Genomic DNA, 27,478 nt, shown 5'->3' on the forward strand with positions numbered 1-27,478 from the left:
CTAGGCATGTTTTAAATATAAACTCAATCCAAGTAAACGTTGACATTAAAATAAATATATAACAGCAAATTCGTTACAAACCCATTTACTCCAACTACTGTAAAGTAGAAACATAACGATATAGTAAAACCTTTTTATTGTTTTTGGACACGCATGTGCTAGAGCAACGAAATAAAAACGTAATTTCGAAATTATAGGAACAGCCGCAATTACGGTGATTATGCCTGTCTTTAGACTTTGATTAATTTCTACTTGTTTCCGTCAGCTACTGGTGCGGTTTTCAATAAACCCAACAGCCGCTACAAGGAGTGGTTACATAGTACACTTGTGCATGTCACTTTTGTAGCTCAAACACTTCTTTCACGCACTAAGAGAATTTAACGAAGATATCTTATACTCAAAATCAATAATTGATTAAACACATGTTAAAGAAAATGTAAAAAAAATTGTCTTTTTATGCTAAGTTTGTGAAAACAAAATGTGATTTCTAATATAGCAAGTGAAACGTTAGTAAGCTTTAGGCTTACGTGGCTTAGAATATCATTTGAAATCACAACGAAATTGTATAGAATTTCAAATAAAATGTTATGTTTGCTCAGAGCAACCTAGTAAAAAATTAGCAGCCTTCGAAGATGAATTAGATCTAATTAATGATAATCTATAATTAATAAAGTGTTATGTTTATTTACAGATACCTGGAATGGAATTAATAATCAGAAAGTTTTGTTCAATATTAACTAGCCCAATGTTATGGTTTTAGGAATAACTAATGAGTTTACTAAAATTCACCTGGTTCGAGAGTAATTAGGGAAATGTTAAGTTTGCTAACAAACACATTTGTTAAAACTATATTTTTTTTTCCAAAGCTGTTTCTGGAATAATTAACATTTGGTTTAAAATACTAGTGAATATATTAAAGATACAATTGGGTTAAAATTATGATTAATAAGGTGTTATAATTAGTTAGAAAGAACTGATGCATTTATGAGAAAAGAATCAGTGTTTAGTTAAAAGGAACAAGTTAAAACTTAATAGGTGCGAAGCTGGTTTTTTCAAATACTTTACTCAATATATTTATATATAACTTTAAAAAAATTGGAATGTTATGTATTATCATGTAACATTTCTACTAACTATGAAATAGATTAAGAACTACTTAGTAAACAAATATGTAATATTTATGTCAAAATAACAGGAGCTACTAAGAATATATATTGTATAAGTGATGCAATCAACTGATGTACCTGTACAGTTTAATATTTAGAACTTTTAAACACTTTAACATGTTTTATTTTGGAAGTGGGATGATGACTAGTTCGTCTCGATTTAAACCCCAAATGTTAGTCTTTCAAACAATAATATCTTAAAACTTTAGAATCAATATATTGATATTTCATTAGCTACTAATTACAAATTATCTTGAGCAAAAATATATTTTAGTTTAGCTTTAATCAGTTTCTTTGCTTAGTAATAGTATTTATTATTAATAAGTTTTTTAAACTTAAATTTATTTAATTAAATGTTATCGTTGTCGATGTTTCATAGACTTTACGATCCCCTTCCTTGTTACACTTTACATTTCGGCTGCTAATTGACTTTTCTCTGCAGGAGGGTTCCAAAGCACATTTTAGGAAGCTTAGCCAGAATTGGAACCAAGTTATGTTCATATAGTCTACCAACTATGCTAATAATAGAATTTTGATAACTATACCATAAATTTATTGTTAGTACCTAAATACATCGTTATGTTTGTTTAAGGGAAACTATTCGTAACTTACTAAAGTTAAGTTTGGTTTTCAACAAGTTAATACAATAGTTTTTTAAAGGCAATAATTACTATACTTACTGAAGGGAACGTTTATCTGTGACTAATTACTCAAATGTCCGCTTAAGCTTGTTTGTAATTAAACACAAAGCTACATAGTGGGCTAGCTGTTCTCTGCCACCACGGGTATCGAAACCCGGAGTCTACCGTTGTAAGTCCGCAGACATACCGCTGTGCCAATGAGGGGGGGGGGGGCAGTCAGTTAAGAGATAACCACTGAAATAATTTCATGTCTGTTGTTTAGGGCTAATTATTCAAATGTTAGTTAAGAGATAACCACTGAACTAAGTTCATGTGTGTTGTTTGGGGCTAATTAATCAAGTGTTAGTTAAAAAATAACCACTGAACTTATTTAATGTACGTTGTTTATGGCTAATCAGCCCAATGCTAGTTCAATGATAACCAGTGAATTTAGATAATGTTTATCTAGTTGAGGACTTAATTTATCACGTAATCTGTTTAGGACTAATTAACGAAATATCCTACCTCTTCTTACGAAAGTATCAACTTTATTCAATATTAAGTTGGCTTGTGATAATATGCTAAGATGTTAAGTTTATTTAAAATTTTTAACACCTAGTTAGTCAAAGTATATTAGTTGAAATATGATAAGCAATATGATTTACTTGTTTACGTTAAAATAGTACTATTTAAACCTAGTTTGGTAACTATTAGATAGTCGTGTGCTATACTTTGTTATAAGATTGGTGAAATAGTGATCATTGAAGAATAAGTCTCGGTCTATTCAATTAACTTGATGATATTTTAAAAATCTTACGTAAGGTAAAAGGTGATATTCTGTTCTCTATTCGTACTATGATACGTATTTCTACTACAGTTTATTTGCATATATCATCGTTGAATTTTATTTTTCCGGTTTATGAGTACATTATAGTTTCAGTTTAGGCCTACCAATAGCACCGATTTGTGCTAGAACAAGTCATACACTAAAGGATTAAATTTGATAATTAAAAATAGTAACCAGACAACTAAGTATAGTTTTATAAGCGTACTAAGTTTTTGAGATTTTAGCTTTTCTTTATCACTTTGGCTTTAGTACGTTGTTCGTTCGATAAGATGAATCGGGTTTAAAGTTCATAACAATTCCTGAAATCTTCTTAAAATGCGAAGCTTATCAAAAGCCTTTAGTGAGTTTCAGAAAGTTCATTCTTAGAACGATATAGTTAAAGGTATATCTGTATTTAAAGCACTCACTATTTCGCACTAATATGGTCATAAACTAGTATGTGAATTGGTTTATTCCACAAAGATTAGATTATAAACAGATATTTTTAAGAAGAATAAAATGATTATTTATCAGTCACTTAATCTGAATATCCCTTTTATCTCGAGTTACGTGGTTAAGTTTCAAATTTCAAACCTGTAAACAGAAATATATAGCTTATCATAGTGAAACATTTGAGGCACTTAAATACATAATGGAACCAACTTCTAGAAAAGTGTTTTACTGCAGAAATTTTCATTATCTAATAGTATGCTAAATTTTGAAAATGAAATACAATAATACATTATGTCGTCGATAAATGCCCCCCAGCGGCATGTCTGCGGGCTTATACTGCTAGAAACCGGATTTCGATACCCGTGGTGGGCAGAGCACAGATAGCCCATTGTGTAGCTTTGTGTTTAACTACAAACAAAGAATCGTCAGTAAATAACATATTTTTCTTACAGAGATACTAGCCCCCCCCAATGGCACAACGGTATGTCTGCGGACTTATAACGCTAGAAACCGGGTTTCGATACCCGTGGTGGGCAGAGCACAGATAGCCCATGGTGTAGCTTTGTGCTTAAGTTCAAACAAACAGAGATACTAAAGCTGCGTATTTGTGTTCGCCAAAAGTCTGCGAAAAAAACACATATATAGCTGAACCTTCTTTAAATGTGTGTAATGTAATCTAGATTTCATAACTTTTCTTTCTTTCTTGTACATGGTCTCTTCTTTCGTATTTCTTCAGCATAAAATATTCAATCGTTTCACTCATTTTTAATCCTCAACTCACGCAATATATTTTTTTTACATTTAAATTCGTTGTTTAGAACAAAATAATTTTATTTTATATTTTTCACTGTTTATTGCCTGCAGTATCTAACACGTGTTTATAAATTTGAAGAAGCCAATTTCACATAATATGTAGAGAAAATTGCCAATAACTTTGCATTATTAAAACTGCAATGCAGGCAAAATTCTGCCGCATTGTCGGAATTTGTTATCTAAAAACTCGCAAAGCTTTAAGTAAAACCTGATCGTAGTTTGACACGACTGCTTTGCTAATTTATATATATCAACAATAAGAAACACATTTGCGTTTTATCCTAATAACAATAAGATGTGGAAATACCTTCAATAATCTATAGCCATGAAAGACAATACCTATAAATTATCATATTGTTTGTTTTCTTGGATGTGATGCTGGGGGATTAAAATACAACTATGTTTAGTTAATAGGCCATTTAAAATTTAAAAAAATGAAAAGGTATTGATATCGTAATAATAGTAAAAGTCTTTCTATTGATCTAAAACTCTAGAAATAATTTTGGACTAACATTCTGGTGGCAAGTAATACCAAAATTGACGAAAACTACTTTGTTAAAAATTAACAGAAGAACGAAATAAATTTTTATCTTTTTTATGTTTTAAATGTTTATGTTTAACTTATCATTTGGATTGTTTTGTTTTAAGCTGGGGCACACGATAGCCATATGGTAAAGCTCTGGATTTCGGAGCTAGTGAACTGCACTGCTGTGGGTGCGTTCATAAGAGTGACAGTCAATCCCTTATCGCGGATGATGAGCACTGAGCAGTATAGTATTGTTGACTGGCTGCCTTCCCTATAATTTGTAGTTCATAATTATAACCGGCGGCATATAGCCATAGCAGCTTTGTTATGAAAAATAAAAATTCAAAATACAAGCTTCAGGCTGACTTTCACATAACAACTCTAAACTATGTGCTTTAACAAAGATGACGTCTCTGTATTTAAATTGTGTAAAGGTTAATGAAATAATCTTGTTTAACACTTTCCAATTTGAAATGATGAAATTTAACATTTTCAAAATGTGTTTATTTTCGAATTTGTAAAGAAGTCAACTGATTACAACTTTCCATCAGTTTATTGCCTACATTTTTTTTAAATAAATATCCAACCATGAATTTTTATTTACATAATATTTTATCTGTCTAAACGCAACTTGGACAGTCCGGACAGAAGAAACGCTGGTGCTCTTGTGTTTTTTGCAGCTCGAATTCTGCTGTACTTTGTGAATTAATTTTGTTAACCAACTTAAATATTGATTAATAATGGTCACTTATATTTGAACTTAACCGGCAAAACCATGTTTTTTAAAAAAATATTTTAGGGTGATAATATAATTTGAATTATAATTACTCGAGCAAAAGGAGCTAGTCACGATGTTAAAACACTCGTGTTAGTATTTCACACCTTAAAAAAAAACAACTTTGATTTCTTTTATATGATTTTTTTTATTTTACAGCACCTCTACATAACACCGAAAAAAAAGACTTATTTTATTATAGTAGATACTAATTTTACATAATAGCAAAAAACTGAGAACGAAATCTAACGTTATAGAGAACTACCAATGCCAATTTGTAATAGTTGTGATATTAATGTAAAAACTTAAGTCAATCAAAAGTTTAAATTACTGATTGTTATAAAAAATCCCAAACTTATTAATGGTGAGTTATTGTACGCCATTATACCGTATGCATGATTTAACTATGAACGTTTAGGGATAGGTTCATTCAATTTACTGAGAAAGGCTTAAAAACGAATTTAAATTTGATCTGTCTTTCCATGTTCACTTTTCAAGATTGTCTTAATCTTGAACTGAGGCGTAAATGTAAATCAAGCGATTTTTTTATGAAGTAAGTTCAGTACGTACAAATACTAAGATGTCTGCATTATGACGTTATATATCAAAAGAAAAAAGGTCTTCAATTCTAATTTGGCTTTTTCGAAGAACACAAAGTCATGTTTGGTAGTATCTCTCTTGTCATCGGGACGAGGCAGCACATTTTTTTTTACTGATTTCTTTCACATCACTTGCCACGGACGCCATTTGTCACGTGCCTTCTTTGAAGTGTGCGGATCTGTGGGGAGAAGAAAGTAGGCTATGCCAGATTTGGATTTGGCGTGATGCCAACTTGATATCTCTCCTGTTTCTTGAAGAGCCCCCTGAAGTGAGTCTGGATAGTTTGGAGGCAAAGGACCCACGGACAGCATCTTTAAGTTGGCATGTTCGTTACCGGGGAAATCTTCCAGTCAAGCGGTTTCACCTGCAAGTGCGGAACTTTAGCACTGGAGCAGATTGGCTCGACGTGGACAACAATATCGAAGCTAACCTCAGCGTCTACACGGTACGGTACTTGTCGCCGGCCATGACTTACAGTTTTCAGCTAGCAGCGGTAAACGACGCAGGGTACAGCGACTGGGAAAATCTCAACATAACCATGCCTGCCGATGGTAAGTCGTACATACATAACTTTTAGTTTATTATTAAATTCATTTCGTCATAAACGTTGCTAAGCCTACTTGGTAACTTTCTTGTGGTAGAGAGCGAAGCTGACCGATTCCTCGTTTAGGCTGATGTTGAATTGCATAAAATACTGACTTGGATTATTAGAAATGGCCGAACATAGTTCATAGCAGAATTATATAGTCGTGACTACATTATCTCAGAATAAGATTTAGAAATATATATACCAGTTATAACCATTAAGTGTTACTTTGCTGCAAGTTATGACAATATGAGACTGTAGTCTTTCGTTTACACTTAAATTAAAACGCATTTGTGAAATGACTGAATAAATTAAGTTCAACCTAATATAATGTTATATTCCAAGTCCAACTGCTTGCATTTTTTTGTTGCCTTAACTTCCGGTGTTTGTTTTGCCCACCTAAACATTATAACATTGTACAAATTACTGGTCATATACGAGTTCGAGTTGAAACTGTATGTTTTGCCCAGCAACTTGGAATGTTGCCTATGAGACATTTAGATGATAAAGCTGTAATCTTTATCATGACAAAGGATGCAAATCCTGTATGTAGCCTGTTTCATTATGACTCATGATGTATGAACTTGGAACGTTTTCTTCAATAAGACATTTACTGATTTAGAGGATAGGGTGACACAGTATGCGTGTCCTGTATTTAGCATGTTTCATTATGACTCATAACTTATGACTGAGCTTGGAATGTTGTTTCTGAGACATTTAAAGGTAAAGCTATGATTATTATCATGACACAGTATGTGTGTTCTGTACTCAACACGTTTTATTATGACTCGTAATTTATGGATGAATTTGGAACGTTTTCTTCATTAAGATGTGTAGAGGATAAGGTTGTAATCATGACGTAGTGTGTCTGTCCTGTATTTAGCATGTTTTACTATGAGAATATAGATGATAAGATCATAGTAATTAAAACAATGTATAGAAAAACTAAAAAAAACATATATGTATATACAGTTAATATCTAGACCAATTATCATTAACTCTCGTTTTGAAGCCACGAGTGCAACTATACATAAATAATTGCCAAATGAAAAACGTTTACAACACTCCCTATTCTTTAGATATATGCACACATAAATTATCCACTCGTATTACAAGGGAGCATCTCCAAAAATATCTCATGATGTTTTAAGTTGCGAATATTTTAGCTGTTTTTTTGTCTGTAATTTTTTACAGCCCCTTAAAAATACAAGAAACTCCATTCAACTTTAAATGAATAAATAGCTGGTTATAAAGGTTTTACTTCACACGATATAAAAGTACTTCTTTACTTGTTTATAATCATTCAACTTGGAGAAAATATTAAGTATTCCATACTTGAAGTTGTATTATTTAGTACTCTCAATATAATAGTATCGTTTCTGGCCAACTGAGTTCATTTTGTACGAAATTTTAATTTTATTTAATTTTGTACTGGTTTAACACTACTATCCACAACACTTTTACAAAATGTTAGTGAATTATTTTGCTTACAGAAGATTATTAAACGTTTTTCGATAATGAAATGGTACACTTGTGCCATGAAAAAAATTTAAGTGTGTGCTTAATTTCCCCCATGTTGCTAATGAAAAGGTTCATTTACCCACATGGAGCTCAAGGAAGTTAAAATTTGCGTCATACCATTTTAATTACTACCATTAATCCATTATAAGGCTAACTGGTGAAGTCGCATTATAGAATATAGTAATATGATGAATGTATAAATAACAATAATAAAATACAGTGATGTTCTTGTTGCGCACTGGGGATACATATCTGCATTGGTCGAGGTCGTTATCTACTTAATGTATTAGATTGTCAGACATTTCGAAACATCGTTACAAAAACAAGGTAGGAAGTGTTGTTAAAAATGTTCGTATTCAAGAAACAAGACGTGATATTTTAACCCATTCCCTTTAGATAATGCAGTGCTAGTTTGTAATACGGCTCTTTATTAATAAGTTCATTGAAGAAATTTGTAATTATACGTCAGCGCACAAAAGAATTCTAGATAACTTTTTTTTTCTTTTTCAGATTAATCAGTCAATAATTAAAGGAAAACTTACTAAAAAAATACTAACTCAAAAATTTACCTTCTTTTTTTAACTATTAAATGTAATTATACTCGGAATTCAGAAAAAAAATCAACGATTAGGCTGCCATCTAACATTTTTTAACCGGTTATATGTGTTGCGTATTTTATTCTTGTGTTGACTTTGATACCATGTTTGGCTCTTAATAACTGTCACATGGTATTTGATTTTACCTTGTTGTTAATTCTAGTTGTTCGAAAACACTTTGTTTTTGCAAGAAAGGGGAAATATACTGGGTGAATGAGTAAGTTAAGTCTAATTACTAAAATATATAGACTTAATATATTTAAGAACTATATTTTTTCCTCTTTTTTTTTTAACGCCAAATAATGAAATACATCTGAAAATTACGAGTTGGTAATCTTCAAACTGTAATTTCAATGTGCATTTTTTTTTTCTGAAACGTTCTATAAAAATAACTTTAGAAAGTACTTTTGAAATAAGTTATTTCAAAGAACTGTCATCTAATGAAAAACAAAAACTAAGGAAATGAAGTGTGAGCTGTTTTCCATATGTGCTTTGGGCATTTGTTTGAAAAGCTGACTTCTAATAGGGTATTTTCATGTGCAATGATATATGTAAATCCACCACTGGTATTTCATAGTTCAACTGTAAATCTGCCTTTAACGATTATGATTGCGTGTACGTCGATATAAGACATAAAGCCAAGCGGTATTCTGCATATATTTATGTTTCGTGATTTGAGAGAAATGCATGATTATATATTCTCATAAGAAAAAAATTATTATATAGAAACATAGTGCTTTGGTTAGCCGATAATTTAGAATAAAAAAAAACGTTATTGCAAACGAACACATCTTTATCGTCACTGGTATTCGTAGAATAGACAGTTAAACTGAAAACTTTCTTTTAATACCCCACAAAGCATCTCCGGAAAAAAAAGTATTATTTTCCTTACTCATGCATAATATGTTGTATTTGAATAATTACACAGAGAAGAAGTCAAGAAAAACATCTCGAAAGTTCTATCTCCAAATTTCACCCAAGTGGCTGTAGACTTAAAAATGCTAAAAATTAGGTTTCTATACCCATGTTGGTTACAGCACAGATATCCCATTGTGAAACATTCTACTTAATTGAACTTTTTAAAAAAACTATTTCAAATTTTTATTCATTTCGATAAATCAGTTAACAGATACAATAATCGAAATTTGTTATAGTTTTAATGCAGTATATGATATTTTTTCTTCCACTTTTAGCTGCATTTCGTTTCGTTTGAGCAAAGTTAAAGTTCCAATAAATATGTTTACGACAAACGTTTATAAGTTTTCAGTCCTAAAACTTTATACAGATGCATTAATCTACAGTAGAGCATATCTTAGTTTACAAGAAAGATGTATCCATTATTGAGGGTTAATCACACTTTATAAGAACAATATTCCAGATGTCATAATACTCTTGGAACTACTTTCTCTCTCATCGATTGTTATATATATGATAATGCACATCGCGGATTTCTTTATAAGAAAGATTCTGCAGAGATTGACGAGGTCAATCTTAGATCATACATTTTAATAGACTTTATCAGACCTCCAAAGTATGAGGATGTCAATTTCCAAAACCACTTTGTTAAAGCAGATCAAAGGCATTCAAATCCCTTGGAGCTGCATCAAGAGACTTGACAAGTACGTGGTCTAATAGAATTTCTGTGATTCCAAATTTTCCTACTATCTTTAGCAGCCCAGCATTTAGCGTGTTTAACTGTGAATCAGAGGTTCCGTGGCTCACGTCCCGTTTACAAACAATAAAAAAAAAATTGGGGCCGTGAGAGCGTTATAAGAGTGATGGCCATAGCCCACAATGCTATTAGAGTAGTCCAAGAGTTAACGGAGGGTGCTGTTGACTACCTGCCTTGCCTAGTCTATCAGTTTAGCATTAGGGACAGCTAGCGCATAACGTCTTCGTGTAGCTTTGCACGAGTATTCGAAACAAACAAAGAGAAACGTTTTCTGTGTACGTTAAGCACTTCTAATAAAAGTTTGGTAAACTATTCAAATTGGCTTGAAATACAGTTAACAATTGTGAAGTTCCGTTTGTATTATTTATTTATCTTTGTTTCGTAAAATATGTAATGTTAAATGATCATGTATTATCGTACCATCCTGACAAAGTTAACACGTCGACGAATTTAATTTTTTCCTTTTGAAGTTCGGGCCGGCATTGCCAGGTGGTTAGGGCACTCGACTCGCAATCTGAGGGTCGCGGGTTCGAATCCCCGTCCTACCAAACATGCTCGCCCTTTCAACCGTGGGGGCGTTATAATGTGACGGTCAATTCCAGTATTCGTTGGTAAAAAGAGTAGCCCAAGAGTTGGCGGTGGTTGGTGATGACTGGCTGCCTTCCCTCTAGTCTTAAACTGCTAAATTAGGGACGGCTAGCGCAGATAGCCCTCGTGTAGCTTTGCACGAATTTCAAAAACAAACCTTCTGAAGTTACTCGTTTATACAATTAATTACAAATGCATATTTTATTCGATTACCCATCTGTGCTTTACTATAAAAGTTTATTCTAATAACATTTATATAATTGAAATCTGATTGGGCATAGTATGTTTTAGAAATTCACCCATAGGTAATAGTAATATTAACAAAATAAACCATATTCAAGTAAAATAGACGTTCCTTTTTTTTTTCTCCATAAAATTGAAACTGGAGCCACTCACGTTCTTACTTCATTTTACCACGTGATCATAAAGAGTTCAGTTGCTAAGCAACAGACTTTTCGTATTCTTCGCTGCTTATTAGATTGATGAACATTTTTTATAGCTTAGATTGCCTTTCTCGATCCATTTTTGTAACTCCGTTATGTGAATTTTCAACACATGTCATACATCCTGATTGGTAAACTAAAATAAGTTGGCATTCGTGCTTTATGGAGATACCTGAGATGGCAATTAATGGCGGAAATGATTAAACCACGAATTTCTTCGTGTTTTGAGCTAAACTTAAAGACTTCATTAAGAATTAGAAGATTTAGGCTGTACACGGAAGTTTAACCCAGTGTACAGTCTTGGCTAAAATATTTGCGTATTGTTCTATATTGATGTTATTGTCTACATGGCTGGAGTAATTACTGAGTGATTATCCGAGTAGTAACAGAGAAGGTAGCATATGATCGGACAAACATGTATGAGTTGTTATTTTGATCTGTGTAAGTTGTTTTGAGCTTTTGTTAGTAAAAACATACATACAAACCTGTTTTGTATAAAACGGTGTGCTTTTGGTATATTTTTTGAAACAGATCAACGCTTTGTTCAGACAATTTCTCTGTACTTGGTGTAGAGTCATGCCTCGTCACGTGCCAGAAGTTATAGGGCGTCAAATTGTTCTACCATCCAGAAATGGTATGAAGCAAACAGACATTGCCACAACAGTAGGATATCCCCAGTGTACTGTATCCGGAATCTCGGATACAGGATTATCGGATTACAGGAAACGTTGTTCTAGGAAAGTATACTGCCCGAGGTGACCATGTTGTGATCAGGTTAATATGTCAAGGTCGAAAGAAGTCTTGCAACACCTTACGACAGGAATGGCATGAACACATTTGTTTTGGGGTATCCAGAAGAACAGTGAATAGAGACTGACCAAACAAGGTTATTTTACAAGAAGAGCTATCTGCAAGCTGATATTAACTATAATTCACCACTGTCACCGTGTTATTGGGGCAAGACAGCATGACAACTGGCGACATGTCATCTTTTTAAATGAGTCCTGTTTCTGGCTTATTAAAGCTGATGGTAGGATTCGTATTCGTCGTTTGCCTGGAGAACAGATGAAAAAATATTGTATTTCCCACAAGGAACACATAGGAGGTGGTGCAGTACATGTTTGGGCAGCTATTCATCATAGTGAAAAAACTGCTCTTCACATCCTCCAGGAAAAAGTCAATGGCGCCTCCTTCAAGCATCACATTCAGACGATATTTCTGCCATATGGTTTGGCAATAACTTTGTGTTCCAGAATGATAATGCCACTGACCACAGTGCACGTATTGTACAGGACTATCTCGACGTTACAAGTTTGCTATGGTTAGCAAAGTCTTCAGACTGTAATCCCATTGAGAACTGTTGGGCAGAACTGAGCCGGAAAATTGCTACTGTAACTGACTTGCAGCGCCTTCTAGTGACAAGTTGGAATGACATCATGGTGGATTACATAAATAACCTCATCAACAGCATGCCACGTCGCCTTGCGGAGGTTATTACAGTACGAAGAAGACCATCCAAGTACTGAATGTTTAATATGAACTGATATAAGGTTACAGACGCTATTTATAATAATTTGATGTTATATTTTGTCATCATATATGTTTTGTTGTGACAGGTGAAATATTGAATTACACATCTTTCTACAGTTGTCTGATAAAATTGTTTGCTGTTCTGATAGATCGTACATAATGTCCATAAAACCTGTCTAATTATACAAATTACATATGTAGCTGTTTCATATAACATGCATTTCTCAGTTTTACAGCACTAAGTGTATTTGTATTCCATCTTAATAATAATGATCCTATTTGTTACAAAATATGCAAAAATTTTGGCCATGACTGTATTATTATATATACGAGTTCACTGGTACTTTATAATAATTTCTTCAACCAAGAAAATCACAACAAGATTAGAAAACAAAAAGTACAGAAACAAGTTGAATCAAAATATAACGATTATATTTTCAAGCCTACAACTAGGGTCTATAAAGAAAAAAAGTAAACACACAAGGCTAGAAATAGTGTCTACATTATTTTGTCAAGCTGTAAACCCCTATTTTGACTCCATGTCTACATTACTTATCGATTTTAGTGGAGCATTTTCAAGCCTACAACTAGGGTCTATATAAAAAAGTAAACACACAAGGCTAGAAATAGTCTACATTATTTTGTGAAGCTGCAAATCCCTATTTTGACTCCATGTCTACAGTACTTATCAATTTTAGTGGAGCATCGAAAACCGATGTTTAGCCATTTAAGCTCTCAGACTTGCATCTGAGCCACTGAGGATGAGATGGGGTAAATTTTAAAGTATCTCGAATGTATTTGTTTCTCTGCTAACAGGATTAAATGTTCTATACGCCATTATAAAAATGAAATATTTCGTGATGTTAAGTATTGTATCGTAAAAGTAACAGTAACAGTAATATTTCAAAGCATTAAATATTCGTTATTTGTCGCATTTATTCAAGAAAGTGGTGTGACTTATAAACCGTCAGTTACTGGTTATGGAACAATAATTCATTTAGACTTTAAAACCTTAGCTGCCCTGTAGTGGCTCAGTAAGCTTCGGGGCTAATAAAGTTACAATCCTGGATTCGATTCCTCCGCCTCGGGGCCCGGCATGGCCAGGTGGTTAAGGCACTCGACTCGCAATCTGAGGATCGCGGGTTCGAATCCCCGTCACACCAAACATGCTCGCCCTTTCAGCCGTGGGGGCGTTATAATGTTACGGCCAATCCCACTATTCTTGGTAAAAGAGTAGCCCAAGAGTTGGCGGTGGGTGGTGATGACTAGCTGCCTTCCCTCTAGTCTTACACTGCTAAATTAGGGACGGCTAGCGCAGATAGCCCTCGTGTAGCTTTACGCGAAATTCAAAAACAAACAAACATCCTCCGCCTCGGACATAGCGTAGGTTGTCCATTGCGCAGCTTTGCGCTAAACCAAACGCGCAGGCTCATAGAATGTATATAACGACATGAATGTAATTACAGAGATGATCATTAGTATTCAACTTTTGTATGAAACACTTAATATATGTCACACTGTATAAAAAACAATAATAAAACGAAAAACCTGTCAAATTATCGCAATGTCTCAAAATGTTTGACAGTTTTATGCCAAAAACATGTCATTCTACAGTGCTCAGTAAAACAAGAATTTCATTTCTGCTTGATAAATATTAATGTCCTTATTAATTCTTATTTTGTCAACGTCAGATACGCATTCTCATATCCACCATGTTTTATCTGTTTTGTGAAAGAACACGTCAATTTACATGTGTTCCTACAAATAGTATATGTTGTTTCTGTTTCTTTCCATTTCTATCATACAGTTCCGCCAAGAGTCTCGTGGATTCACGTTCTAGCATCGACTAATGAGACTCTTTTGTTAGGCTGGAGAAGACCTCGTCACGATAATGGAGCCAACATTACACATTATTTGGTTCAGTTACATCACAATGGTGAAGTAATAGCCAACGAAACAATGACTGTTATGCCAAATCCACGAAATAATTACATGTACATATTTGTTAACTTAGAACCTGGAGAGGATTATATATTTCAGGTAAGACATTTTTTGTGTGCGCTACAGGCTTTTAACGTGGTGAATATTTCGCTATTCGTCTTTTGTGAAAGTAAATTATTATGCACACGAATTATAAAATAAAGTAAATAAGAAAAGAACATACGACTTTACCCACTGATGAAATGTTATCAAGTTTTTAACCGTTTAATGATTTTTATTCAGATAATTTAGGACATCTAACATGTTTGTTTATGTTTTTTCATGAAATTCTTTAATTTTATTTTGCTGATTCTTTTTACTCTATTTTCATAGCATAAGTATATATTCAAAAATAACATAAACTAACGCCAGGAAATGATGGAATAACTTTCTTTCTAGGTAAAGGCGTGTAGTATTATTGGCTGTGGAAATTGGTCTGAACCAATGGAGGCGGGTACATCAGACGGAAGTAGGTTATTTTACACTGTTGAATATATTAAACTAAAACTTTATAGACTATCCTTTGTAATCCCCCCCTTTTCCTGGTCGAAAAAGCCGAGCTGAAAAGTATCTATTAACGGTGTACAGGAGGGGGAGGGGGAACATGTCAGAAAAAGTCGCATTAATCATCACTCTATGACAGGTTGTGATGGAACGAAGCGGTGCTTGTGGTTTTAGCACGCCATCTTTATGGTAGTGTTTGTCAGCTTATTCTCTATGGAAATGTCTCTTTTATCGCTATTTTGTTCAAAACCAATAGTATTTGTTACTAAACTGACTTAGTTTGTTGACGTAGTCGGATGGGTTGCTTTGAATTGTCAATAGTAAAATTACTGTATGAACGGCGTGTTAAGGAGAGAGAGTAAATTTATATAGCCTAATTTTGAAGATATTTCATTGAAGCACACCGGCAGCACTTCAAGTTGAAGCGATTTTTAAAAAAATATTGAATATCTACTAATACAATTCGTACTGAATGATACAGTGTACTGAAACTCTATTTGATATTTCAAGTTTGTCAGAAATCGCAAATGTTTCAAAATAGTAGACTAAAAATGGACGAACTCCGATTTCTTAATTTCGACACTGTCATTTTCGGGACCCTGCAGGCTCTGTTGTAATATCCTTGACATGAACATGAGCATGATTTACGCATTTCAGTAGAACGACCTTTACAAAAGATAATATGCCTATTCTTAATATCACGAATGGACGTTATCAATTTTAATGACATTAAAATCATACCATATATATACAGTCGTATGTAGAAGTCATGTTCTGACTTTGGGTGAAATGTTTTTGCACGATATACCTGCCTGCTTGCGTGCAGTTCTACAAGCATGGATATTATTCATCAATCACTGAATATTTGATAAAGTGTGATGAGGAAGAAAATGACCTCCTTGCATGCGTCTTAGGCGATTATCTTATAAATTGTGCATAATTAGGGGCTACGCTTTGGATAACAGTATTGAAAAACAGTATTACATATCTTTTGTGTAGTATATACAAATAATTCCGTAAAATTATGTTAGGAAAAAAAAGACATCACATGAAACGTTTAAATAAAGCAACGTTTGTTTGTTTTTTTTTTTTTGGGGGGGGGGGGCTCCTACACACTTAAAATACTAGAATAGGTTGGATCAAAGGAGGTAAATATAAGAAATTTCGCTGCTTTTAAAATTATATTGGAATAATACCATGTTTTTCTTTAGTGGCCGACCCACCAGAACACGTAGAAATCAAGTGTTTGTACGACGCTCAAAAAGACCTCTCATATGTCGTTGTCACTTGGGAGCCTCCAGCAAACCCCCGGGGAACGATTCAGTCCTATAACGTAAGTCTTTGGTTTTTCCAACATTTTTACGTTTTACTGGAGATTAACTTAAACAAACTTGGTATCGTACACAACAGAATACAACATATTTCCACTAAGTTAAACAGTTATTGACAAAAGTATCAGTCCTACAGTTTTCTGTGATACATCTGAACTCGCAAAACACCAAAATATAATGTATAGAATAAGCATTGAGGCAGTTTTGTTATTGCTGGTTTTTTATAACTTAAGACTGGCGTTTTCGCAACGAATACTTTTTTCCATCACCAATCTAATCTGATCTAGTGGATGTTATTATAAGTAAAGTAACTGGGGAATTAGCTGCTATACAACTACTGTGTATCTCTGATCCTAATGTTGTTCTTCTGCATCTCACTTATAGATCACACTTGAAGCTTCAGCTCGCTACCGAGCCACCAACGGTAAAACTGTTGTAGATAAACTTGCAGAAGTGCATGAAGTTAAGGGTGACACATCGGAGTTAAAAAGTATTGTTAAACCCAATACAAACTACACCGTCCGAATTTGTACAAAAAATCGTTCCGGCTGTGGCCCTTTGAGCATAAGAACAACAAGGACAATGTGTTCGTCGCCCCCTAGTGGTAAGCCGATAAACCTGATTCTTATTATACATGGCTTGTTTGGTTCCTATTTTTTCAATAAGTTTCTTGTTAATGTTATATCCATAGTTTTTGTGTGTGTTTTTTCAACAACAGAAACATCATGTTTGATTTACAGTTATACTGTAAATTAAAGTACAGTTTCTTGTTCTAAGCATTCAGAAAAGTTGTAAAAAGTTATTGTTGAAAGTTATAACCTTCGGTCTTACTAGAAGCTGCTAAGGGGTTAATTCTGTAGCTGAGATTATAGAATGCTCACTTGGCGTGCGAAAAGAACCGAGTTCAATCTTGGGGCATATTAAAAAATAGGTCCCCAACGATCGTAAGATTAGGCCTAAAGACGAGCCTTGTTTATTATAGGGGTAACTAAGTAGTTTGGGTTGTTGAAAAGTGTCTTACAAGAATTAGATAGGAATTTAATTTCTTAGCTTAGATAATAATATTCGTTTGGAGTGAAATTTAAACCGAGTTCAATCCCCGAATTACAAAAACTACTGCATGCAGTTGATGGTTGATTGTTGAATTTGATAATAACTATGCCAATTTTAGCTTAATGCGTGGGTGAACTTGTAATATGTTTGTTTGTTGTTAAGTACAAAGCTACCCAACGGGCTAACTGTGCTTTGCCCACCTTGTGTATGGAAAATCGGTTTTTAGCGTTATAAACCCTCAGCCTTGCCACTGGGGTGGCAGGTAAACTTATATCCTTTGGAGGTATAATTCGATATATCTAAGGTCTAGATAAAGGTAAAGATATGTTTTAATTTTTTTAATTATGTCCTTATTACTTCTTATACTGAGCGCCATATAAACCACAAGCTGGAAAGAATAAACCAGACGAAAGTGTTGCTTAATTCTTTCTTTCTTGATTTTTTTATTTCAAGTGTTTTATCCTTTGATTTTGCTGTTTGAAAACTATTCATTTATTTTATTTATTTATTATTTCAGCAGTATCGATAAACTTATTATTATTACCAATATTATTTTCCGCATACATATATAGAACAAACAGACAGACAGATAGATAGATAGATAAGGTTCACCTAAATATCACGGAATGTCTTAGAATTTGAGTAAGCACAGCAAAGTACAATAACATTTTAAAATTATGGAAATGTAGAATGGGTGTAATAGATCGATTTAGTTTGCGTTTGTACTTAATTGTTCTTATAGATCGAATAAGTATATATAGGCTTACCATACTCTGAATGATGTGTTATTCATTTTGAAGCTAAATAGAGACAGGCTTACAGTTCCCTGAACTGTATGTTATTCTTTTTTAAGCTAAAAAACTAGAGATAGGCTTACCATTTTCAGATGTATGTAGTATTCTTTTTGAAGTTAGAATTAGGCTTACCATTCCCTGAACTATGTGTTATTACTTTTTGGAGCTAAATATAGATAGGCTTACCATTCCCATAACTATATATTATTCTTTTTGAAGCTAACTAGAGATAGGCTTACCATTCCCTGAACTATATATTATTATTATTGAAGCAATAAACATGATTTGGTGTTTGTTTTCCTTTCTGATAATCACCATGAGAAGGTTATAAGCAGATTAATTGTTGTTTCATTGTTTCTAGCACCTTCCTCAATGCCAAAGTTCCAACTCCAGCGAATGAAAGAGAAACATAACCATAAGCAGTTAAGACTGACGCTTCAGCGGATATCCGAAAGAAACGGTTTTATTAGGTAAGATATATCGGATTGATGATCTGTATTATAATGCCTTCATACATCACAGTTAGAAAATTGATTTAAAACTTCAGTATTAGAAGTTGTATTCTGGCCATTTAAGAACTTTACTTTTTCTAATAAGAGAAACATTTACAGTGTGTCATAAGTCGAAGTTTATTATCATCACGGGTTTACCAGGAAATGAAAGACCATTACTGTTTGAGATAGCCAATACTTGAGAATATATGTGATTCGTATATACATCACTCGCCAATAAAAAATAAAATAAGAAACACTTACCTAAACCAACAATTTTAGGGATAAGAACAGAATGTTACTTCATTCTAAATGTCAGTATTCAAACAACTAAGTTTGATTCAAAACACATTTTGGAAAACATATTTTTCAAGAGAAAGCACGTGTATCTTTAATTAAATGTAAATGTATTTTACAGATGAGGCCTAGCATGCTCTCCCTTTCAGCCGTAGTGGGCGTTATAATATGACGATCAACCCTACTATCCTTTAGTAAAAGAATGGCTCAAGAGTTGGCAGTGGGTGGTGTTGACTAGATGCTTTCTCTCTCTGGTCTGTCGCTGCTAAATTAGGGACGGCTAGTGCAGGTAGCCCTCGTGTAGCTTTGCGCGAAATTCAAAACAAACCAAATTTACAGATGAAATGTGATAATGTTAAGTTGTATAATATTTTATTTATGCTTAAATCCGAAAATATCCCCAAACCGTTTTCTTGTAAGCTTTGGTAACCTTGATACCTTAAATCGTGCAACTTTTACGTTTGTAGATGTAATTAAAATAATTCAGCGCTGTTTCCTTTATATTGGCATTTCGTTGCAGAAACATCAGTTGAGTGGTGCCACATTATTGCTGTAAAATTTCAATTTTTATAGTACCGTTTTATTCTCATCACGTTTGAAAAATGGTTACTGTTACATAATCGTAACCAAGACATTATTTAACGATTCACCACAAGGAGTACATTTGTTGGGATTCTTAAATCAGTTGATCAAGGAAATTGGTGTTATACAAACATACCGATGGTTTACTTATTGGGAGCACAACACATACAGACACACAAAACAATGCTGGTACATTCTTCGCCAAAAGCACGACACACACACACACATATACTGCATAATTATTTATCAGAAAGTTGACTTTCACAACTTCAGGAGTATGACATCTACATATCGTGTACGATTTTCACAGGCAATTTATCAAGAAGTTAACGCTCACAATACAGTACTTTTAGGCTATCCTTTAGAAGCAGGCCACGTAAGATACACAGTGTTGATGTATGTATCCCACTTCAGTACCAAGGCACTCATACAAATATGCTACACAATTTTCTTATGATATTTATCAGAAAGTTGACGTTCGCAACTACAGGAGTACGACACCTACACGCTGTACACAATTTTCATAGGCTATTTTTCAGAAAGTTGACGTTTGCAATTTCATAGGCTTTTTTTCAGAAAGTTGACGTTCGCAACTTCAGGAGTACGACACCCACAGATTGTATACGATTTTCATAGGCTATTTTTCAGAAAGTTGACGTTTGCAATTTCATAGGCTTTTTTTCAGAAAGTTGGTGTTCGCAACTTCAGGAGTACGACACCCACAGATTGTATACGATTTTCATAGGCTATTTTTCAGAAAGTTGACGTTTGCAATTTCATAGGCTTTTTTTCAGAAAGTTGGTGTTCGCAACTTCAGGAGTACGACACCCACAGATTGTATACGATTTTCATAGGCTATTTTTCAGAAAGTTGACGTTCGCAACACACTGTTGCTAAGTTTTTCAACAGGAAAATGAATGACGAATACACATCACCCAGTGCTGGTCGATTCTTCATCAGGAATATGGCATACTTTACGATATTGATGGATAACAATGCATAATTCATCTACAACCACCAGAACCGACAGTTTATTCGTTTAACATTTGAAACGATCCTAATCAACAGTACACCTCGATACTTATAGGTTGACCTATGGAAGTAAGTTGAAGGCACTTCTGACAGGTTCTTTATCTGCAGCATTATTCGTTTAACATATGAAACGATCCTAATCAACAGTACACCTCGATACTTATAGGTTGACCTATGGAAGTAAGTTGAAGGCACTTCTGACAGGTTCTTTATCTGCAGCATTATTCGTTTAACATTTGAAACGATCCTAATCAACAGTACACCTCGATACTTATAGGTTGACCTATGGAAGTAAGTTGAAGGCACTTCTGACAGGTTCTTTATCTGCAGCATTATTCGTTTAACATTTGAAACGATCCTAATGAACGGTACACCTCGACACTTATAGGTTGACTTGTGGAAGTAAGTTGAAGGCACTTCTGACAGGTTCTTTATCTGCAGCATAGCATATTTGTATTAGTTTCTCACAGTTACGTTCGTTGGTGCGTTTGTTTGTTTTGAAATTAAGCACAAAGCTACACGATGGGCTATCTGTGCTCTGCCCACCACGGGTATCGAAACCCGGTTTCTAGCGTTGTAAGTCCGCAGACATATCGCTGTGCCACTGGGGGACTCGTTGGTGTGTGTGTATGTTTTTGGGGGACCAGTAGAGCGTAGGCAGATTTATCATTTTATTTCACATACAAGGATATGAATAATATTATCAACTAGAAGACTATATTCAGGAATTTTTTTTAAAAAATATTGAAAACGTAATAATAATAATTTCATATTAAAAATACAAATATAAAACCGTTATGCTGCTACGTTTCAGTTTAATTGTTACCAGCACAAGTAAGATTAATTTGTATTCGGTGTTTTTAATCGTGTCATAGTAAATTGTTTTAAGTTAGTGAGGTAACGATGAGTAAATCAACGCAACCTAACCACTGTTGTCTACTAATACTTTGGAAGTGAAATCTGAATGCAAGTATAATTCAGTATACACGAACAAGCATGCGTGGACTTGCATAAGCATATATATAAATTACATTACACGAATGTAATGCAACTATATCATTTATGTAATAGTTATGAAAAATAAAAGCAACGTGGCTCTGGCTTTTAATAAAATTGAGGGATGTGTTTCTTTTTTTGCATCTGTTCACTTACCAAAACTTTAAACTGGATATTGATTTGACTGAAACGATTTAATAAGTTACTGAACAATCGCCGCCTTCGTTCTTTTTAATTTAACGCATGGTAACGCTGAATTACGTTTAGTAACTGTGGTTCGTGAGTCTGACTCTGTTTTATCTCTTTACTTACTAACATATGGGTTAGCTCTGCTCTCTTTATCCCTGTTATATGCGTTTTATATTCATAAGTGATGGACACCCAGATACTGAATAATGCTGTGCAACGTTTCGCGTTTCTGAGAATATACTTATGAAATGTTGACTTGATCATTAACCGAGCTATAGAAATTGCATACCTAATAAAGGATGTGATCTAAGTAAGAATTAAGCACGAACTACTGATAAAACGTTTATATTAAGGTACTCTAATCCCGTTAAATTCTTGAGGTATTCAAAGAGTTCGTGGCGGTTTTCTGCCATTATAACGCCTCTTCAGGCTAACAATGGGAACATGCCGGTGGATATTAAGTTAGGCTTAGTCACTTTGCTGATAGAAGCCCTGCTTAGTTGGCTGCTGGCCAACTTATCTCCCATCGTCTGAACCTACTGTAAAATCGATTCGAGCAGCGTGGTTTGGTTGACAAAAGAAATAACCACGAGCTTGTAATAAGAATTCGAACACTAGAGACTGCATTGTATATTGTGATCAGAAACTAAAGGATAAAAGAAAACTTCGTGTAAGCGCAGAAGAGAAAAATGAAATATAAATTTTTATTTTTATTTCCTAATGATGGGATTTTCGATTCAAATGCATACAACATTATATTACTTTCTTTCCTGAATAAAACATATTTTCGGGGCGTTTCATAACATGATGTTACTAATTGACATTTTCTTTGTTAAAAGAATGATAATCCAGAGTAATGTGCTTCTTATGAAGTAGTATAAAACTAGTGATTGTTCGAGTTTTCAGTGTTTGTTAAGGTACAAAAAAAAAAGTAGTTCGCAGATTGACCTTTCACCACCGAGTCAAAAACAGTCTTTCGATCCTGTGTAAGGTATTGTTTGTATTGTTTTGGAATATGTTTATATATATATATCGTCAAAACCGCATAGCAACCAACATAAATCAAACTTGAGTTATTAAGTTTAGAAGCTGTGGTGTGACGTTTTAATAATGGGAATTTTTCAAGTCATAGCATTTAGCTTTGAGATTAATGGTCCGTCGTTTTATCGACATCCGGCGATTGTCCGTACCAGTGAGTGTTCGAAACTATATAAACTTGAAAAAGTGGATTCAAAATGGCCTTGCAGTTAGCGCCAAAAGTGTTCAGCACTTTCGGCTATGGGAGTGTGATAACTGTGACAGTCAATCTTATTATTCAGTTAAGAGTAGCCGTGCAGACGGTAGGTGAGGTCGACAGTTTGCTCTTTCTCTGGTCATCAATTCTAAATATGGTTAAACCTTTGTGTTTCTTAGCTAGGCCCTTTATTCACGCGTCACATAGGGTTTAGGTTGAAAATACTTTTATAAAATAATTTAATAAAAGAATGACAGCCAAAAATGAATGGTATCATTTACTAGGGAAGGTGGAAACAAACTGGCAGGGGTGAATGACTTCATACATCTCTTTAAAGATGGTAGTGAGAGGTTATAAAGAGAAAATGCCTTTAGGCATCACTTAAAGAGTGGTGGTTAAAAGTTAACACGAGTTATATCGTCGGATATCTCACTTTGACAGTAATACTGACAGATTTACACGAAGTCCTGTCATTATCACCATCCAAACTTTCACTCTTTATGATCTCCAAATACCACTCTCTACTCTAGGTGATATCCAAAAATACTTGTACTGTTTGTCCTTTTCAGACCATTCAGGTTATACCCGTCACCTAGGAAACGATAGTGACAAGAAATGTTTGTTTGTAATTAAGCACACAGCCATACAATTGGCTATCTGTGCTCTGCCCACCACGGGTATCGAAACCCGGATTCTAGCGTTGTAAATCCTCAGACATACTGCTGTGCCACTGGGGGGCCGATAGTGACAAAGTATCAAAGCATCACCTCGAGGAACGAGGCACCATTTAATGTTTCTACTATAGGGTGATATTGACAGCCTATTCTAAACGAATGTATTTGTAAAGACAAACAGACATTGGTGATTGGTTTTATTTATCACCTGGAAGTTTATGGGGAAGGTTATTGCAAGTGAATGTACTCGGTATCACATAGCGCAGAGATTCTCAAACTGTGGTACGCTAATGTCAGTGGTACACGACACAATTAATATATAAAATCATAAAATTTGTAATAAGCCCTATCTGGGCTTTCCACGTACATATACGTACTACTCTCCCCACTTATAGACTCATCCTCTACTTGCATAGACTCACCAGTATTTCTTCCGTTAAAACTGACAAAAATGGTACCACAGATTTTTAAATCGTGCCAGAAAAACAATCGCATCCTTCGCATTAATGGGTAAGTGTTAAAAATATGAATTTTTGTTACTGGGTTTTTATCTTTTTTAAAAAAATTATGGGCCTGGGTTTGTAATTTTTATTTTATTAAAAAAATTAAAAAGTGGTACGCGAGCCTGGTAAATACAGACACTAGTGACTGTCTTTAGGTATAACTTAGAAGGTGATGATGGTAAGTTATAAAAATGTTTTCGAATTCACCTGAATGGTCACAAAAGGAAGAAACAACACCAAATTTATATGGATGTATATTTTCGTGTGTCTTCTTCAGTATAACGTATTTTCAGGTATCACCTAGACTATAAGTTGATAGTTGCAACTCACAAAGAATGAATGTCTTAGGATACCACGTGGAGGATAGTAATGACGTCATACGTATACAAGATTGAAAACATTACAATCGTCACAGAACAATTATCACTGGAAGTATACAGGAAGAAAGTTATTTGTATTCATTAATATGTAAATCTCACAAAATGGCGACTTGAAGTGATGTCATTCCCAGTGTTGATGTGTTTTTGTTTCATTAAACAAATCTTGAAAGTTAAAAAGAAAGCCTCATATAATTGTCGCTAAAATTATGTGGCAGTACGTGCTATTGTATAGCTTTGTGCTTAACATCAACCGAATACGTACACCAGGCTTTTCGATTTTATGTCTAAGTATAGGTATATTCAGGGAAATGGTTGGAAAAATATTCGGTTAAGTTTAGTAGAAAGACTGGATATTTGTCAGGGACTGGTCAACATTTTACCTCCTGTGTGGAGGGGTACACAGAAAAAATGTTCAGAAGATTTAGTTTGTAATAAAGAAGAATAAATATCAGACGAAGGTGGGGAGAAGATCGTTTCAGTGTTTCACGTATGCAGTACGTGGAAGCTTTTGCTAAGGTATTTGATTAGTAGAAAGCTTTAATCTCAACGAGGAACTCGTCAATCTTCTTCACTCACTGTATACGTTCATTGAGTTTAATAGAATGATGGAATGTCATCCAGTAACCAGTCAATTTTTTAATTTAAGGGTATATAAAAAGTTCTCCACAAATACCCTTATAATGGATTGGAAAAACTGACCGATCCCCTCATTGAAATTCAATCATTCTACAGAACTCAATGAAACAACCTTCCTAAAAAGTTCTCCACCTTGTAACTTGCTTCATTAACTTCAATAGAAGGATTAAATGTCAGCGTAGAACCAGTCATTTTTAACTTGTAAGGTGTATGTAAAGAACATTCTTTTGTGAAAGACTGGTTTAAGTAGAAGAATAATCACAGATCAGAATCATAGTAAATATTTCATAAGGGGCGTTAAAACAATAGTTTTTAAAGTAAATAATAAATATGAAAGAAATAGTGATAGCATAAAGTCCTGAAAATTTGAAATGATAATTTGAAAGTATGTATTTTTTGTTGTTCAGATTGCCTTAACTTTCGAGAATAAAGATATGTTCATACTTTTATTAGTTTACCTACTAACCCTATGTGTGGAGTTCAAAGTGTGCATGTACGAACTTTTACAAATGCCATTCAACATGGTATTATGTATTCGTTTTGGTTTGTTTTGAATTTCGCGCAAAGCTACGTCCCCCGGTGGGACAGCGGTAAGTCTTTGGACTTACAACGCTAAAATCAGGGGTTCGATTCCCCTTGGTGGACACAGCAGATAGCTCACACGAGGACTGTCTGCACTAGCCGTCCCTAATTTAGCAGTGAAAGACTATAGGGAAGGCAGCTAGTCATCACCACCCACCGCTAACTCTTGGGCTACTCTTTTACCAACGAATAGTGGGATTGAACGTCACATTATAACGCCCCCACGGCTGGAAAAGCGAGCATGTTTGGTGGGAGGGAATTCGAACCCATACACTGGTGATTTAGTGATAGTTCGTGGTAGAGGAAAGTAAATACCAAATACAACATACAGGGATACCGAAAAAAAACTGTAGATACGCACTTCGGAGGTTCTAGAGGTTATGCAAATGAAATATGCAAACTGTAAGAAGGATAAAGGTGTATATATTCTTCACATGAACATCACCCTGAACTCCAACTTGTCAGGGTTTGAGTTAAATTGACATCGGCAATTCACAGACATCTCTGGAGTACAAATATATTTGTAACAATCTTGTTTCGTTTGGTTGTTGTTGTTTTTTTTTGTTTTTTTTTTAGGGGGTGCACACAGATTTGTACATCTTTTGTAAAGCTTGCCCTATTGCTTGTAGATACACTTAGTAAATTCAGGATTATAGTTAACACTCCTTCTTCAATGGGCCGAGCTGGTGCATATTCGGTTATATTGTTTGGATTATTAAACTCTGCCTACAAAGACTCGAAAGCGAATAACATATAAGTCTTCTAAGAATCGTATTTCGACTAAAATCTCCTGCTGTGTTGACTTTAATAAATGATCGTTTCATAAGTAAAGAAGTTTTTAAAAATGTAAAAGACATTTTTTTTAAAATGATATATTTTTTCACGGCTGGCTACGATTTACTTGTTTTTCATGTACTTATTTGAATTGTAGAATAGAGCTGTATTGAGAACTAATCTTGATGAGTGTTATATACGAAAATATTTGTTTAGTCGCGGCATAGCGGTTCATAAAATGGCTTTAAGTTTGTTTTTTTTTTCAAGTACAAATTTTTAGCTCATAGCTCCATCTCTTGACCGATTTGAGATCTAATTACATCCACGGCTATTTATGATTCCCTCTTGTTTTTCAAGTACAAACTTTTAACTCATAACTCCATTTCTTGAACGATTTGAGACCTAATTACAGCCGCGACTATTGAGGATTCCCTCTTGTTTCAGGAAGGCAAATGAATAAGGTAATATGTAATTACTTAGAATTGGCTAAAAAATTATTATAATAACAAAAAAGTAAAATATATACATCATTAAATACGCCTCTATTGATCGCTGTCATTTTGGTGAGGTTATGAATTGTAATTAACGTCTAAACTGAACATTATTTTGATAGCGCATCATTATAGCCATTTATTTAAACTAAAAGCCGCACTAGAGTAGTAAAGCTTACTTATATAGTTCTTTGGTTCCACCTTTGTCTTGAGATTATTTTACATAACTTTTTTGTTGTC

The 27,478-nt window shown here is 34.1% G+C and overlaps 1 protein-coding gene across 1 annotated transcript in view; it reads left to right on the plus strand.

Moving 5' to 3' along the window:
• Nucleotides 1-27,478, plus strand: part of LOC106457457 (tyrosine-protein phosphatase 69D-like) — a 276,299-nt gene that overhangs the window by 208,954 nt on the left and 39,867 nt on the right. The window contains exons 4-9 of the mRNA XM_013916878.2: nt 6,037-6,330; nt 14,523-14,755; nt 15,095-15,164; nt 16,411-16,532; nt 16,915-17,134; nt 18,739-18,847. Of these exons, the coding sequence (XP_013772332.2) occupies nt 6,037-6,330; nt 14,523-14,755; nt 15,095-15,164; nt 16,411-16,532; nt 16,915-17,134; nt 18,739-18,847 (1,048 nt within the window). The remainder of the gene's footprint in view (nt 1-6,036; nt 6,331-14,522; nt 14,756-15,094; nt 15,165-16,410; nt 16,533-16,914; nt 17,135-18,738; nt 18,848-27,478) is intronic.

The sequence above is a fragment of the Limulus polyphemus genome, unplaced genomic scaffold (genome assembly GCF_000517525.1).
Source record: "Limulus polyphemus unplaced genomic scaffold, Limulus_polyphemus-2.1.2 Scaffold334, whole genome shotgun sequence".
Lineage (NCBI taxonomy): Eukaryota > Metazoa > Arthropoda > Merostomata > Xiphosura > Limulidae > Limulus > Limulus polyphemus.